Source organism: Clarias gariepinus, chromosome 13 (genome assembly GCF_024256425.1).
Source record: "Clarias gariepinus isolate MV-2021 ecotype Netherlands chromosome 13, CGAR_prim_01v2, whole genome shotgun sequence".
Lineage (NCBI taxonomy): Eukaryota > Metazoa > Chordata > Actinopteri > Siluriformes > Clariidae > Clarias > Clarias gariepinus.
The window spans coordinates 26,687,870-26,705,279 of NC_071112.1; the positions used below are offsets into that span (position 1 = coordinate 26,687,870).

General features: G+C 35.3%; 1 protein-coding gene across 2 annotated transcripts in view; it reads left to right on the forward strand.

Moving 5' to 3' along the window:
* Positions 1-17,410, forward strand: part of tdp1 (tyrosyl-DNA phosphodiesterase 1) — a 53,314-nt gene that overhangs the window by 13,147 nt on the left and 22,757 nt on the right. For both annotated transcript variants that reach the window (XM_053509234.1, XM_053509235.1), the window contains 6 exons: positions 4,874-5,044; positions 5,146-5,224; positions 7,643-7,828; positions 12,239-12,287; positions 13,403-13,469; positions 16,295-16,402. In XM_053509234.1, coding sequence (XP_053365209.1) covers positions 4,874-5,044; positions 5,146-5,224; positions 7,643-7,828; positions 12,239-12,287; positions 13,403-13,469; positions 16,295-16,402 — 660 coding nt within the window. The remainder of the gene's footprint in view (positions 1-4,873; positions 5,045-5,145; positions 5,225-7,642; positions 7,829-12,238; positions 12,288-13,402; positions 13,470-16,294; positions 16,403-17,410) is intronic.

The following is a 17,410-nucleotide window of genomic DNA, read 5'->3' on the forward strand; positions in this document are numbered from 1 at the left end:
GAAATCAGGAAGGGGGCAAATAGTTTTTCACATCACTGTAGATGCTTTGAGTGTGAGTGCGTGAGAGTGTGCGTGTGTGCGCGCAAGCGCATGTATGTAAGAGTGTGAAATTTGCCCTCCCAAAGATGTGGGTGAGCAGAAGATTATTATTATTATTTCTTACGCCAGACCAGCATTACAACAAAAATATTACAGCTAATATGTTGCTGCAATACTAAGTATTTTATGTCACATGAAGTAATTATATTATTGCCCAAAGTTAGATTATAAATGTAAAGCTAAAGGGACAGTGGTTAAATGGATTCTTTAATTGCTTAGTATGAAAATAGGTTACACATAAATAATACTACTAATAATAATAATAATTATTATTATTGTTGTTGTTGTTGTTTTCTTTTACACTAAGAAAAAAGATTGTTTATTAGTATTATATTGTTATTGCTCATCAACAATTAATTGATACTTACTAAGTAAACAGTTTTTCATTATGAGCAAAACACAAAATAATAAGAGAATGTTTTATTTTTTACATTTGATCATGAGAAATCTGGGCATGTGTTTAGAGTTTGAACACAAGTGATACAAAATTTACATTATATAAAAAAACTTTAATTTCTTAATTTAATTTCTGTGTATTTTATGCAACATAAGGACTGTTACTTAATTACTTATTTTCTACTCTGAGCAATAACAATAAAATAAACTATTCTAAATAATGCTGAATTTTTAAAAAAGGAAGGTTTTTATTTGTCTCCTATGTGTGTGTATATATATATATATATACACACACACACACAGTATGGGGTTGAACAATGAAACTGAAACACTGGCCACTTTAGTGTTGGAGGTTTCATGGCTAAATTTGACCAGCCCGGTGGCTCTTCATTGATTGCACATTCCACTAGTAAGAGCAGAGTATGAAGGTTTAATTCGCAAAGTACTAGGACAATTTTGCTTAAAATATTGCAATGCACACAACATAATGGGTGAAATATCAGAGTTCAAAAGAGGACAAATTATTGGTGCACGTCTTCCTGGCTTATCTTCGTCATATTCGTCAGGAGCTCTGCAGGGTCAATGTACTGTACATGGCTGGGCTGCTATAGCCAAACCTTTGGTCACTCGTGCCAATGCCAAACGTCGTTTTTTAATGGTGCCAGCAGTGAAAATCTTGGGCTGTGGACAATTTGAAACGTGTATTGTTCTCTGATGAATCCACCTTTACTGTTTTTCCCACATATGGGAGAGTTACGGTGTGGAGAAGCTCCAAAGAAGCGTACCACCCAGACTGTTGCATGGGAGTGGATTAGTGATGGTTTGGGCTGCAATATCATGGCAATCCCTAGGCCCAATACTTGTGCTAGAGGGTTCAAACATTGTATCCTGAAGGCGGTGCTGTGTATCAGGATGATAATGCACCAATACACACAGCAAGACTGGTGACAGAGTGGTTTAATGAACCTGAAAGTGAAGTTGAACATCAACCTGCATGGCCTGCACAGTCACCAGATCTAAATATTATTGAGCCACTTTGGGTTTTTTTTTTTTTTGGAGAGTGTATGTATTTTCATGTGTTTAGTGTATAACGTAATGACCCGGCCACTATTCTGCAAGAAGAATGGCCTAAAATCCCTCTAGCCACTTTGCAGGACTTGTCGTTGTCATTCCCAAGACGAATTGATGATGTATTGGCTGCAAAAGGAGGCCCTACACCATATTAATGAATTATTGTGGTCTAAAACCAACCGTTTCGGTTTCATTGTCCAAATCCTGTATATACAGCTCTGGAAAGAGACCACTGCAAAATATTCAGTGTTTTTATTATTTTATTTTTTATTTTTTTTTTTACAGGTGCATGAATTGGTGAGAAACAGTTTTTGTGAACTGCTGACAATATTTTTCCCTAAATTCTAAATATAACTATTGTTATTTAGTGTATATTTTAAAGAAATAAAATAATCACAACACATCAAAAAACCTAAGATCATGAAGTATTTGCAGAGCTTTAATAACTCAAATAAAACAAAATGCAAATAATTTGTAAACAAATTATGGTAATGCTTTGGCTATATAACATTAAGAAGTTAATATTTGGTGGAAAACCCTGATTTGCAACTACAGCCTACATGGTTTTTGGCATGCTCTTCAGCAATTTCTTTACATTGCTGTTGGGTAACTTTATACCTATATAGCAGATTCATGATAAATAAGGAAATTCAGCCCATAGTTGTAAGGTGCAGGTGTGGCACTTGAATCATAAACCGGATGTTTAAAATTGCTGATGAGTAAAGCTCATAGAAAAGCCCATCTCCTATAGAGATTTATCATATAGAGATTTTTTTTAGATGTTTAGAGAGGATATCACAAGCTTAATGACGATGGGTTTGTTCATCATGTGGTGTTGATTATGACTGTTATAAATCCTCTCTTCCCTCCTCTTCATGACCTGACATTTTTCAAGTGCCACATTTCCTTCATCATTTCTACATCATACAGAAAGAGGTACAAGGGCCCTCATTAGCCTCCTGCTGTTTCCCTCATCAGACTACATCTAATCCCATGTGTCCTCTCATTATTCCAGCCTCCTTCTCTCGCTCGTTGTTATTCATGTGGCTGCTGTCTCGGCTGTCAGGTCTTTAGTGAAAACAATTTTAGCCTTTTTTTATTATTATTATTATTTATTTTTATTTTTTGGTTGATTTGTGTTTAAACCGAGTGTAATTTACATTCTCAACTTTTTGTAAAATTTCCTTAAAACATGGCAGTTTTATTTCTTATTTAGGTTGGAAAAACTGCATATGTTGTGGGAGACTCATAAATAATAGTGGAATTGATGGGTTCTAGCACATCACTGCTCACCTCCATCAGTACAAGGCTTATGTGTGTGTCTTATTCCTGACAAAACTTATGATGTCTTATTCTGTTATTCCTTTCTTTGAGATTCCAGGTAACTTCATGAGCAGATCTGGTCACTGCAAGTCATACACACCTCCCTTTCATTTTCTCCTTCATTCCTTTCTCATTTTTGCTTCTTTTATTTTTGCATATTTTTTTCCTGCTATCCTTCTTTTTTGCCTTTTTTTATTTTTTGCCATCGCTTCTTTCTTTTGTTTCTTCCTTAATTGTGTTGTTCTGTATTTTTTGTAATGTTTCCTGAGTTATTTTTTCTTTTCACCCAGCGGTAGTTGAAGTCGGGGATATCTAAACCTCACTTTGAAATGTTCCAGTTTTTGTATTTTGTAATTGATTGTATTTTGTTTTGATCTCGGTTAATTCCACAGAAATAAAATCCTTTTTTTTTTTTTTTGTACTGCATCCTGAAGTTGTGCATGACAATGTCTTAAACAACATTTACAAATGATTTACTCATTAACTATCAACAATATTCCCCAAAAGAAAGTTTTATTATAAAACACACATGATTTTATTTGATTAAATAGTTTATAAAGTTTATTAAGCTCAGTGGTATGTTACTCGCCTGTCATGCGGAAGGCCCAAGTTTGATTCCTATCCAATGCACATACCACAACCACTGTTTGCAGTGCCTGATAAAGTGCTGGGGTTTGAGTCGGGAAGTGCATTCATCCAGTAAAACCTGAGCCAAGTTGTGGGCAGATCAGATGGTACTCTGTGGCACTCCTCGAGGGTAGGAGCCAAAAAGCTAATAACAGTTAATGGCTTTACTGTTTCTTTTAACTGTTTATCGAAAAAAGGAGTCAAAAAACCTTGTTTAAAATCCAAATTAATTTAGAATTTCTCAGAAGCAGTAACCCCACTCTGACATTCAGGCCCCTTAATTGGTGTGTGAAATAAACTGTCTAGCAGATAGAACGCTGATGACTGATAGGAAGTGTGCAGACTATGAGACAAACCTTCTCACTCTGCCTCATGCTGTACCTTCAGTCCTTCTGTGATTTCTTAATCAGGACACATCGTCCTTCATCGCAGGGGTCCTCCTCTGGCTGAGAGACACATTCCACACTGTGTGCTCCTCTATTACGCAGGGTTTATCTGTGCTCTTGCTGTAGAATGGTGCTGTTATTTATGTTTACTAGTTTCCAGAGCTACATCACTGTGGTTTTAAGGTTTCTTTTTATATATTTGCTGTGAGCAGTATTAATACCATGCATATTCATCTTGTGTTTTTCTGGTCTATAAATTAGACAAAATATTAGTTATCCGCTTTCCTTTAGAAGGAACCAACGAATTAAATGTTCTAGTGGGAAATGTGAGCACTAGTCTGTGTTTTAATTATAGACAGCCACTGTTTTTCATTCTTTCCTTTTTGCCTTTTCATCCGTCTTTCTTTCCTTTTCATTGTTTTTTTCTTCCCTCTCATTTTACTTTCTTTATTTCTACTAAATTATTTCTGTTTGTCATGTTTTCATACTTTATTGCTTTTCCTATTCCATATATTCTTCTTTCCTTACTTCTTTCTTCCTTTTTTCTTTTATTTTCCACATTTTTTCTTTTCTTTCTTCTTTTCTGCCCTTCCTTTCTTTTTGTTTGTTTTTTATTTCTTTTCCTACCCTATATCTTTATTTATTTATACAGTATACTTGTTTTTCCTCAAACTTTCTTCTATTTGTTCCCTACATTTTATTCTTTACTTGTTTCCATGTTTTTTTTCTGTCTCTTTGATTGCTTTCGTCCTTCTGCCTGATATAATAAATGCAGACACTTCCATGATATTAAGTATTCTCTTATCACTTTTCCATCCTGTCTTTCTGTTCTTTAGCATTTTTTCCCTTTCTGTCTTTCTTTCTCTCTTTTTTAATTTCAAGGAGGCTACCTGGCACAATACTAAATCAATAATCAATAAATAAATATGAATTAAGATGGAAAATAAATCTCCTCTCTGTGTCTCATCCAGACTGTGGATGAGCCCTCTGTACCCACGGTTGCCAAAGGGGAGCCCTGAAACGGAGGGCGAGTCTCCTACACACTTCAAACGAGACCTGCTGGAGTACCTGACTGCATACAGAGCCCCAGAGCTGGCCGAGTGGATCGAGCGCATCAAAGAACATGACCTGTCAGAAACCAGGTGAAAACACTCACTGCTGTTCTTCAGCCAAGGCCTGAAACATTGATCATGGCCGTCTGTGTTCAATGACCCCTTTTATATGTTTTGTTTTTATTTTGTAGGATCTACCTTATTGGTTCCACACCAGGGAGGTTTCAGGGATCTGACATGGAGAAGTGGGGTCACTTAAAGTTGAGGAAGGTATGTGAGAATCCCAGGAGAAGGACAATCTAATTAGCTCTATTTGCAGTTTTACCTTTCCAAACTGTATATCTAAGAATTTTTATTTTTTTGGGTTTGTTCATGTGATGGAATGACATTCAGGGCAGAGGAATGTATGTTTGTGTTTGTCAGGAATATAACTAGCTGCTTTTTCTTTTTTAACACAGTAAAGCAATAACAGGAGATAGCTGCTAACTTTAACCTTCTGAAACCCAGGCTCTACTGATGGTGTACCTTGTCAGTTTTCCCCACTGTTTCTGCTTATTAGCACCTGATCAGCATGAACCTAATCAGTATATACTCCTTATATGAGGATCCCACAATGATATAGTCATGTCCAAAAGTTCTTATCCTCTTTTATTGCTATGTTTTTGTGTAAAAACATTTTAAAAAACATGTGATAGGTGCAGGTCTCAGTATTACACCCTCAGATCAACGAAATAATTTTTTACTGCGCCATTATTTATTTAACAGAAATTAAACATGGCACTGGGCTCAAAAACTCAATTTCGGTATCATCTGTTTATAGGACATGACACTAGGAAGTTTTGTGCTATGTTCAGATGCAGTTTAATGAACCTCAGTTCCGTGTTCTGTTTAGGCAGAAAATGCTTTCTCTTGGCAACCCTTTTAAACAAACCATACTTTTTCAGTCTTCTTTTAAATTTGCTTTTATGGACTTCAGCATTTAACATGCTTAGTGAGGCCTGTAAAATCTGAGATGTAGCGCTTGTTATTTGTATTTCTCTGACCATTGCACGGTCTGACCTGGAACCTCCTGAAACGTACTGGGTCGTCTACTGGTGGGAAGATGTCTTTAATGCTTGAGATGAATCTTTCCCACTGTAGAAAGTTGAACACCACATTGATTAGAAATTGTTAGATAACCCTTTGCAGATTAATGTTCAGTAGCAATTGCTTGTCTAAGACCACTGATTTTTTTTTTTTAACAAATCTTTAACATGACTCAGATGAATGAGCATTTCTGAGAGTGATTTGGTCATTTTCTACTGGGGGCGCACGCGCAAATCATCGCAAACCTCCGTACGTTATGTACCGAAAACAGAAATGAGTAGTTACCTTTGAGTCTTTTCAGTCCTGAGTCGTTCGTTCTTTTGACACGTGACTCCCATAGACGCTATGCAGTGCAATAGATTTAAAAGATCGAACGACTCAGACTGGAAGATATTAGAGGTAAACTACTCATTCTGTTTAATATTATATGTCCTTAGCTGCATTGTAATATTTTCATTACTTAAACTATAGTCAAAATTTGTAGGGGTCTTTTTATTGAAAATGCAACATTTTATTTCATTTCTGCTCAAATGAACTAAATGACTCAAAAGAAGAATTGTTCATTTTGATGAATGAGATTCAAAGAACCGAGTCACTAAAATGATTCAAACTTCCCATCACTAGTACTGAGATTAGCAGTACCTGGCTGCAACTTACTGTCTTTAATCCTGTGGAAGCGGTAAAAAGGTTATATGTTATTTGTCTGAGGTTTTATTTGCCTAATACTGAGACCAACTGAAATGATTTCTACTATGTTTTTACACAAAAACATAGAGTTAAATAAGGGGCTACTAACCTTTGAACATGTCTATATGCACAAAGTAGTTGGAAGAAAATGTCTCAGTATATGAGGACAGTATGGTCTCTGAAGGATAAGCCATAAGAGGGAACTTAATTTTTAGTTCTTAATTCTTAATTTAAGGTTAACTAAAACTGATTATGTAAAGTTAAGAAAAAATTGCGTATTTCTTCTGTGATGTTATTTATTTATTAATTTTTACGGTATGTTTGGAAATGGTGAATGGTTTTGTGCATAATAATACAGATAAGATAGACATACAATATATAACAACCTTTGTAATAATGATAATACTGAGACTTTTGCACAGTACTGTGTGTGTGTGTGTGTGTGTGTGTGTGTGTGTGTGTGTGTGTGTGTGTGTTCTGAGAGCATGAGGAATCATTTTCACACCTGAACTGGCCCCTTGTTGTGTGCCGCAATCCAAGCTAGAGGTGATTTAATGAAGTCTTAGAGTGTGCGATTCATTTTTTAGAGTGTGTGTGTGTATCTACTATGATACGACTCGACTGGAATCTTTAAGCAACAGTTCAATATTTGATGATACCATTTGCCAATTTTAGAATTTAGAATTTTTTTTTACAAAATCCTAATACGAAATCTGCATGTTCTAGTCACTATGTATAATAAATATATTACAAATATCTTAAAAAAAATGCTACATGTTTAATTTGAGTTTTTGTACGAAGAATGTGATTTTACTGTACAAAGACTGTGACAAGTTTATCACCATCTTGTCAAATACCACTGTATTATTAAACTGTATTCCTCCTATGCAGTTCTAATAAACATTTTCTGTCCAGTTGCTGAAGGAAAACGCACAACCAGTGCAGAACGCAGAGAACTGGCCTGTGATTGGTCAGTTCTCCAGCATTGGCTCTATGGGCCTCGATAAGACCAAGTGGCTCTCAGCAGAGTTCCAGCATACTCTGACGACATTAGGAAAGAGTGGGAAACTATTAACTGTTCCAGAGACACCACTCATGCTGGTAAGTATTTCAAGATTTTTGCCTTTTAGTGCGAGGATGCACACTGATCATTTCCTCCTTCTAATTTACTTCACCTATTAGGATAAATGAGTACTTCATTTGCCCTGATGACTTCATTAAAGCAGTTGAGCAGAACTCCAAGCAGTGAAATTGTTGATTTATTTACATTTACAGCAAAATGAAATAGATTTTTATTATATATATATATATATATATATATATATATATATATATATATATGCTGTGACAAATGAAATAACTGATCTTTTTCAATCTCATTACGGGGCTTGTTTTATTCCCTCATCTAATGGTGCACCTGGTAAAGGCTCAGCAATCTGCAAAAGTCTAAAACACCAACCCACACACAACATTGTACAGTTGTTTACTACCTCACTGATTTGTTTGTCATTTCTGACTTCTCTAAAAATAGAGAAAACACATTGGATTGGTTTGATGCTTTAAATGTACCTTCCTTACATTTGTGCTGGAGCTATAAAGCTCATGTGCAGATATAGAAGGCTCATACAGTAGCAACCAGTTTAAAATGTCACACTAAATCGGCATGTGATTTGTGATGCTGTTATCTAAAACAAAGGAGAAAACTTCATTGTGTTATCACTTTCTTCCTCGCCGTGACGTTTTATATGACTCAGCTCTAATAATAGAGACATGGCCTAAAGTTTGAAGGCAGAGTTACACAATCACAGTGCAGGTTGAATTTTTAATAGATTTATTCCCTTGTTTTATGAAATTGTTTGTCACCCAGGGTTTTTGTTCTGCACAGTGTGTTCCCTGCTTTGTCACATCCACTTCAATTCAGAAAAGGCTTTTAATCAGCTGATTAGTTAAATCGGGAGAGATAGAGCAGGGAAAACACTGAGCAGAACAGGGGTTCTCCAGGCCCAGGGTTGAGAACCGCTGAATCTACTACAGTATAATATAGTACAATATTGTAAGGGAAATTAAAAAGTCGTAAGGGAAATTATTTATAAGGCAGTGATCCAGTATTCAATGATGCCTCTGAATCTTGCTTTTAGATGGCAACGTTCAGAAATTTGACAACACTTTTCAACCAGACACATGATCCCACTAAATCTCCTATGACAAAATTAGAATTCTAAGACAGTGAGTCAATATTTAAAAATACTAATTAATCTGACAGGATACAAATTATTTAAGTTGATTAACAAGGCAATAATTCAGTAATCGATTATACTAAATCTGATCTTGATGCAATATCATTTCCGTTCTAAAGAAACAATTAGATATTTGATGATACAGTACCACTGAAATTGATTTGTTTCATATGGCCACTGATTTTGCAACAATACAATACTTTATGACCATAAATCTGCTTTGATTTGTTCATGCCGCACGATTCATTTGCCAGCACCACAGAATCTGCTACCATACACAACAGCAGTGTTTCCAACAGGACTGAAATATACTTGCGGTGGGAGCCAGTTGAATGGGCCATCATCACCTGCCAGCACAAAAGTGGTCTATTACATACGACAAACAACAAATAAATATAATCTTTAATACAATATTTTTATTTATTTGATATTTCTATTGATTTCACATTTTAGAGATCCAACCTATAAAACCTTCCCCTCCATCCACCCATATCTAGAGTCTGACAAAAATAAAGGTGTTTTGTCAGAGCACGTAGCTCTTAACAACCAGAGCATTTTAGCCATCTTTTGCATTACCATGTTTTAATGAATATATAAAGTATGTGGTCAGGATTGTGCAATATAGAGTTTTCTTTAGATATATTATTTCTTTTAGCACAACTTAGGCAATATGATGAATTTTATTTCATTTTAACCAACTATACACACATGGCTGAACAAAAACAAATGATAATAATAAAGAAAAAAAATAGCTCAGGTTCATGAGATCACTTGTTTTTATGGTTGTTTTATGTAGTAGTAGTTATTGAAATAATTATAATATGCTCATTTTGTGAGTTCTGCATTTTTGTGACATCATTCCCATTTTCCGGGAGCAGTAAAATTTACACGTTTTAGAGAAACAATAACTACTTCTACAGGACATATCAGAAAACATAAATGCACAGTGTAATGCCTAAAGCCTCCTTCATCCACACCCACCTGCAAGACTTCCATATAAGCAAATTTTTTTTAGCGGTTCAATTATTATTATTATTATTTTTTTTAACATTGACCGATGCTGTGTTGCCGCAGGGATCCGTGCTGCTTGAGTTCTGTTACTATTCCTGAGTTTCATGAAGAAGAGCCGTTCACTGTGTGAAACTGTGTGTCTCTGCAGAGCATGTGCGCCCGTCAGTACACCCTTCTTATTCTCTTTATTATCCGCAATCAATTCATTAGTAGCAGACATTAGACCGCTCTCACGCTACCACTCATGTATCCGTTTATTCTGCTAGCGCGGAAGCGGTGGTGTACTTTAACTACAGTAGGAGTGGAATCACTTGCGGATGCCACTGTGTCTGCTGGACAGACTTTTAAAAAGGATGAGCAAATATACCTGGGTGGCCCGCCTAAGTATACTCTACATGTGAGAAACACTGTAGGCCTACAGTGTGATTTGCTTTATAAGAATGTTTATAATTCCATATTTAATGATTCAACATGATTCATTACACAATCATTTTTGTTAATTTTTAAATGAAGTCACTGATAATCATGTTGACAGTAGCGGTGCTATAACTTAACATTTATTTGTAGGTAAATGCATTGGACTAAGTCTACTGACAGAGCATTATTTTCGACAGTGAGAGGGCAGTTATGTTCTGCTAAATTGCACTGAATATTCTGTTATTTAAAAACTATTAGATCATCTGTTGCTATCTTTTGCTGCAATAATTGTTTTTTCTTGATGTGGTATTAAAAAGGTTTTAGTCATTACATTTGGTCTTCATTTGCTGTATTTGGACAACACCAATGAATCCCCTAAAAATACAACACTAAGCAATTTAATCCACAAGGCGGTTTATAATTCTACCTACTACTGAATGTGGTATAATACAGTATGATTCAGTTATATTCATAAAGTACCAATTCAAAATTTAACAATACCGCTACAACACAGCTCAGATCATAAGGCAATGATTTAATAATAATAATTATTGATGCCAGTAAATAAAATAAGTCTTTATTAATCCAGAAGGAAACTTACTCCAGTGACTGCATACTGTATGTAAATGATACAAATACAATTGGATAATAGGAAAAAATAAAATACAATGTACTATAGTATCAAAAAAATAGATATAAATAGAATAAAAATACTGTATATAGAAAAACTAAAAAACTACTGACTGTACAGGAAGGTGCAGGATTGTCTCTTTTGTGTATTGTATACTGTATATGTTATTGCAGGATATATACTGCACATAATATTTGATATTGCATATAGAGTAGTAATAATATTGCACACTGGATATATATTGCACATGATTTTCATAATATTGCATAATTGGTGGTTTTGCATGTGATATTGTTATTGTGATAATAATATTGCACAATGTATCAAGGCATGATAAAGTTCTATTGATTGTGCTGTCGTGACAGCCCTCGAATGAAGGGGGAAGAATCTGCTACAAAATTATATGATTTGTAAAAATTTTATAATTTATTTACACATCAGTTTAATATTGAAATAGTTTTTAACATAGAATTTGATATTTAATACCATCTTATTGCTTTTTCTATAATAATCAAATTGTAATAATTGCCTTTTAAATCAGCACCTCAACCAAAACTTCCTGACTGTTACACCCCTGCTAGCTGAATAAATGCAGTGCAATATTAAAAAGTGTAGGATCAAGCAGGGAGATTGATTTTCATTTTTTGCAGAGATTTTAGCAGCAGGAGTTTAACTCTAATCCGTGTGCCGTCTGTGCCAGTGTTTTCTGGAATGTCACTTCTACGTGTTTTTAATAAAAAGGAAACACTGAGACGTTTCTCATTCTGTCGTGAGAGAAGAACCAGCTGAATGCCCTTGTGCAACGGTGCGCCAGGAGTTTACAGACATGCAGTGAGCGTGTGTCCAGCTTTCAGTCTTACAGCTCACGCAGCTGTGAAACAGACGACAATTTATTAAGAATTATCTCCATAAATATAAACATGCAGACTAATATCAAATTTTTTTCTTTTAAAGAATGCATTTAAGTTTTTAATCCTTTAAATGCAGCGTCCACTGTGCGAGTCTTTCTGAATCAGCAATTACTATAAAAACCATAACATACTAATATAACATTAATATTAACCAGTGATTTGTAGCTGTACTGCTCAAGCTGCTGTTCTAGGAAATCAATCAACACATTTGTACCGATCACAATCCATAATTTAGCAGCACTGTGCTATAATCAAGGTGATCCTTTATTGCTTTCTCTCTCTCTCTCTTTCTCTCTTTCCCTAGGTTTATCCTTCAGTGAATAATGTTCGAACCAGTTTGGAAGGCTATCCAGGTGTGCTTTGCATTTATCTTAATAAATAATTATTGTACATATTTTTAAACATTAACACAGTTTTGCGTTCATGTCAAGAGATTTTTTTCTGTTTTTAAAAAGAGGTTTAAAAAATATATATATATATAAATATATATATTCTGTATTTTTAAGTGTTTTTTTTTTTTTTTTTTTAACTCAACTACAAAAAAAGTGAATTTTTTGGTTGTTTATTTTTTTTGACAAATACAGTGGAACCTTGGATTACGAGAATAAATCGTTCAGGAAGCGGGCTCGTATTCTAAAACACAGATTTTCCCATAGGAAAGAATGAAAATTCAAATTATTCGTTCCACAGCCTCAAAAAATAAATATATAAAATAATTAACACAAAATATAAAATAAAAATAAAACAAATTAACCTGCACTTTACCTTAAAAAAAAGCAAAAAAAATAAATACTAACAGATAAGTATTTTCGTTGCAGGCGCTGTGTGTGTTTTTCGTGGGTGAGTGCGCGTAATTTGATACCGCGCCGGTATCAAATTACGCGCCGGTTTCTTTTGCTTTACGCGCACGCACACGTATGTTATAAGAAACAGTACACGCGCGCTGTACACACGCGCTTACAAACACAAAAAATATCTATTTTTACACACACACACACACACACGTGGTCACAGTGTCATAGTAAACAGTACACGGGTGCAGGGATGTTGATTATACCAGTAAGAGACGTGCACTAAGACCCAGCAGGGGATGTGATTGCCCACAATTCCGCAGCGCAAGAGAGAGAAAAACCGTTGGCTAAGTTGTGATCACGTAACGTTCGCCGTCAAAGCAAGAAGCGCATGCGTGAAACATGATACTCGGTACTCGTAAACCAAGACTTGCTCGTTTTCCAAGTCAAAATTTATTTAAATTTTAAATTTTATTTATCTTTGCTCGTCTTGCAGAACACTCGCAAATTGTGTTACTTACAATCCGAGGTTTCACTGTATATCAAATTACAGATAACACACACACTGATGGTTTTTGCTTGCTGAAATTTTTTCATGCATAAAAGAGGCTTCATTACTTATTAAATGTTATCAATAATTAAATTATTCTTATCTTAACCTATTATTATCTGTCTAGCTGGAGGTTCTTTACCCTACAGTATACAGACAGCACAGAAGCAGATATGGCTCCATTCATATTTCCAGTGAGTTCTTCACATTTATAACCCATATAAGTTTTAATCTATATAACTCACCTATATAAGTTTGTTCAATTATTTATTTTTAAACAATGTCTTTAAAAATGCCATCCACATACATACATACCTTTTTAGGAACTTATTAAACGATTGTTTACTTCTGATCCTTTACTCCGACATTACAGTCAGTATGATGGCTAAATCTTCTCTTTTGGCTTAGAAATCAAAAATGGCTCATCACCAGACAGCCTTTGCTTTAAATTCTAGTTTTTGTGCTCTTCTTGGTGCCTCGAAAACACATCTTAAAGTGATGTTTTACTCCTGTTCATGTAGGCTATTTGTAATTAAACATGTTATTTGCATTTCTCTGGAATCGCAGTCTGTTTTCACTTAGAATGCCTGTTAGTTGTTATTATTCATAAGCAGAGCCCAAGTGCTTATTAATATTCATTTGCTGACTTGCATGCATTCTGAAATACAAATGGATCGAGGATAGTATGAAAAACTAAAGCAGAAGAGAAATAGAAATGAATGGTTAAATTGCATATTGTGTATGCTTGAAATCATTTCTGTATCTAAGTTGAAAATCTATCATAAAAATAGACTGAAATAGATAAGATTATAATTGATTATTCTTTATTATCACTGCAGCAAATTAAAGTGAAATGAAAGCAGTTATCATCTAACCATAAGATTAAAAAGAATAAGTATATATGGTTAAAAACAACAAACAATTGCAAAAAAAAAAACCATGCAAAGATTGTGCAGTGGAAACGACAAGTCAGAAGATTACATGCCCAACATGATATGCATATAAAAAAGAATTAAATCTGAAAATTGTCATGTGCATATGTATTTACCCCTTTTGCTATGAAAAAGTTCTAATGCAACCAATTGGCTTCAGAAGTCACATAGATAGTAAAATGAGGTTCACCTGTGCACAATCTAAGTGTCGCATCTAATTAAGAGGCATCACACCATGAAGACCAGGGAGCTCTCCAAACAAGACAGGGACAAAGTTGTTGAGAAGTACAAGTCAGGGTTGGGTTATAAAAATATCCAAATGTTTAATGATCCCCTGGAGCACCATCAAATCTGTCATCTTCCATTGGAAAGAACATGGTACCACAACAAACCTGCCAAGAAAGGGCCGCTCACCAAAACTCACAAACAGGGCAAGGAAGGCATTAATTAGAGAGGCAGCACATAGACCAAAGGTGTAACCTTAAAGGAGCTGCAGAGACTCCACAGTAGAGACTGGTGTACCTGGTGGGTGGGATCACAATAAGCCGTACACACTACATAGTTCTGGGCTTTATGGAAGAGTGGCCAAAAAGACATTACTTAGTGTTAAAAATAAAAGACACGTTTTGAGTTTGCCAAAAGACATGTGGGCGACTCCCCAAATGTATGGAGGGAGGTGCACTGGTCAGATGAGAATAAAACTTAACATTTCGGGATGAAGGAGCTGGCGCAGTTTTAAAAAGAATACTTTTTCAAGGGACTATACATACTATTGGCATTGACGGGTAGAGTTTGTAGAAATTGTTAAAAGGTTAAGGCTAAAAATAAGTCAATCAGTCCATGGTCATCTTTTAATGTAATAAGTGATATTATTCAGGTTAAAGCTCATGTACATGCTTGTCTTTCTTTATGGCTGAACCTTTTGCCTAACTTATACAAAGAAATTGCATTTTGTAAACTTATCTTACACCTTGTTTACTTTAAGTTGTACATCGTCAGTCGTCAGCCAAATACACTCCCTATTTAAAGTAGATTATTAAATTCGGCACATACAGTAACAGTTTATAACATCACTTTTACTCAACATTTTGATTTTAGCGCATAATGATGCACTGTTAATCTGGGTATTTTACTTTTTTATTGAAAGAACTAGTTCTGACCAATATACAGAATACACCTCTCTTTTATTTATACAGATATGAGTTTCTGTATTATGCAGTATGTACAGAATAAATAGGGGGGAATATGCAGTAGTGCAATGATGAACATAAATTATGTGGTGCAAAGATGCACAGTGGATGAAGCAGTGCAATATAGACTAAAAATGACAGTGCAGTAGTGTATTGGTTAACATACCATAATCAGCTGTTTAGTGCAGTAACAGCCACATGGAAAAAGTCTGTTTTTAGTCTGTTTGTGCAGGATCCGAGCCACCTGTAGTGCCTGTCCGATGAGAGATGGGTGAACAGTCTATGGTCAGGGTGAGAGGTATCTTTGATAATGCCTCTTGCCCTTTTGCAAACAGCGTTTCTTGTAAATGTCCTCTGTGGTGGGTAGCTGAATACCAATGACTCTTTGGGCATTTTTTCACTACCCTCTGGACGGCCGCATGGTCCAAAGCTTTGCAGTTGCTGTACCTCACTGAGATGCAGTTTGTCTGGATGCCCTCAATCATTCAGTTCTCCAGTATCCTGCACAAATGGTGGGACTTTTTAAGTCTCCTCAGAAAATGCAGATGCTTTTGTGCTTTTTCAATCAAGATGTATATTTCTGACTTGCAGAAGAATCTCTGACCTGCAGTTTATGACTGTATGTCAGTAATTTATTGTCTTTTCTTATCCTGACATGCTATATTTTAGTGTAACTAATATATAAATTCTGCCTTTTGTGTAAAATAAAGGATTGTAAAAGTTAACCCCCCACTTTCTCCTATTCCTGTCTTTATTTCTTTTTCTCTGTCTCTCTCGTTCTCTCCCTGTTTTTCTATTTCCCCTTTCTCTCTATCTTTCTCACTGTCTCCCTACCTCTGTCTTTTCATCTTCTTTTTTTTTCTGACACCAATCTCTCTTTCTCTCTCTCTCTCTCAGTGGATGGAGAGCTGAAACCTCAGGCAGGAGCAGAGCGATGCCCCACATTAAGACCTACATGAGGGCTTCAGCGGATTTCTCTCAGCTGGCCTGGTTTCTCGTTACAAGGTTAGATACTCTTCCTGTTAAATCCAGTACACTTTAAAGTCTTAATTTTAATCTTTGTAATATCAACATATAACAACATATCTTAAATTCCTTTACCCTCATTTAAATGACAGGATCTACAAATTGTAGCCACAATCCCGAATAACAAAACAGCATTAACCTTCCCTAACTTAGCTAGCCTGCTTGTAAACTAGTTAACACATTCATCACCAATCATCATAACTGCAATCTCATAATCAGTGAGGTGATTAAAATTTATTTATTTATTCATTTAATACGATAAATTGTAACAATCATGATTTTGTTCATCAATCTAATTAGCTAAAGTTTCTGCTTTCCATATTGTGATCCCAAATTTTCACATGTACAATGGAACCTTGGCACACGAATGACCCGGAGTACGAACAAATCGGTTTACGATAAAAACAGTAGCCTAAAATTTGTTTTTGTTTACAAACTACTCCTAATGCATGACTACGTCACCTTGCACCAGTTTTGCTTTGTTTGCGGATCATGCACATGATAAAAGAATTTTGTGCAAAGTGGACTGACGTTTAAGTCTTTGCCAAAAGATATCATCTGAAACTGTGGCGAACAGAGTCTTTTTTTTTTTTTTTTTTGTGCACCGCAGTTGTGCAAGTGTGCAGCACAGAAGAAACAGTTGTCTCTGGATCCATTTTTAGTGAAACCAGCTGCTATATACGAACCATGGGCCAAGAAACAAAAATGAGAAAAAACCCCTGAAGGAGAATTACCCGTGTTGGTATGGAAGGAGACTCTTCTTCCAAACAATAACCTCCTCCCTGCCCATCTTTCTCTCCTCCATTCCTTCACATCAGCGATTATCCCAAAGAGAGGTGCGCAAAACAATACATGTGAAAACGAAGGGTTCCTCTCGCCTTCAAAGTAAAAAAAAAAGTTTTATTTATTGCTGAATTATTTTTGTATAATTACTTATTTTTTATACCTTGTCTTATATTTTGTGATATAAACAAAATACAGTACATC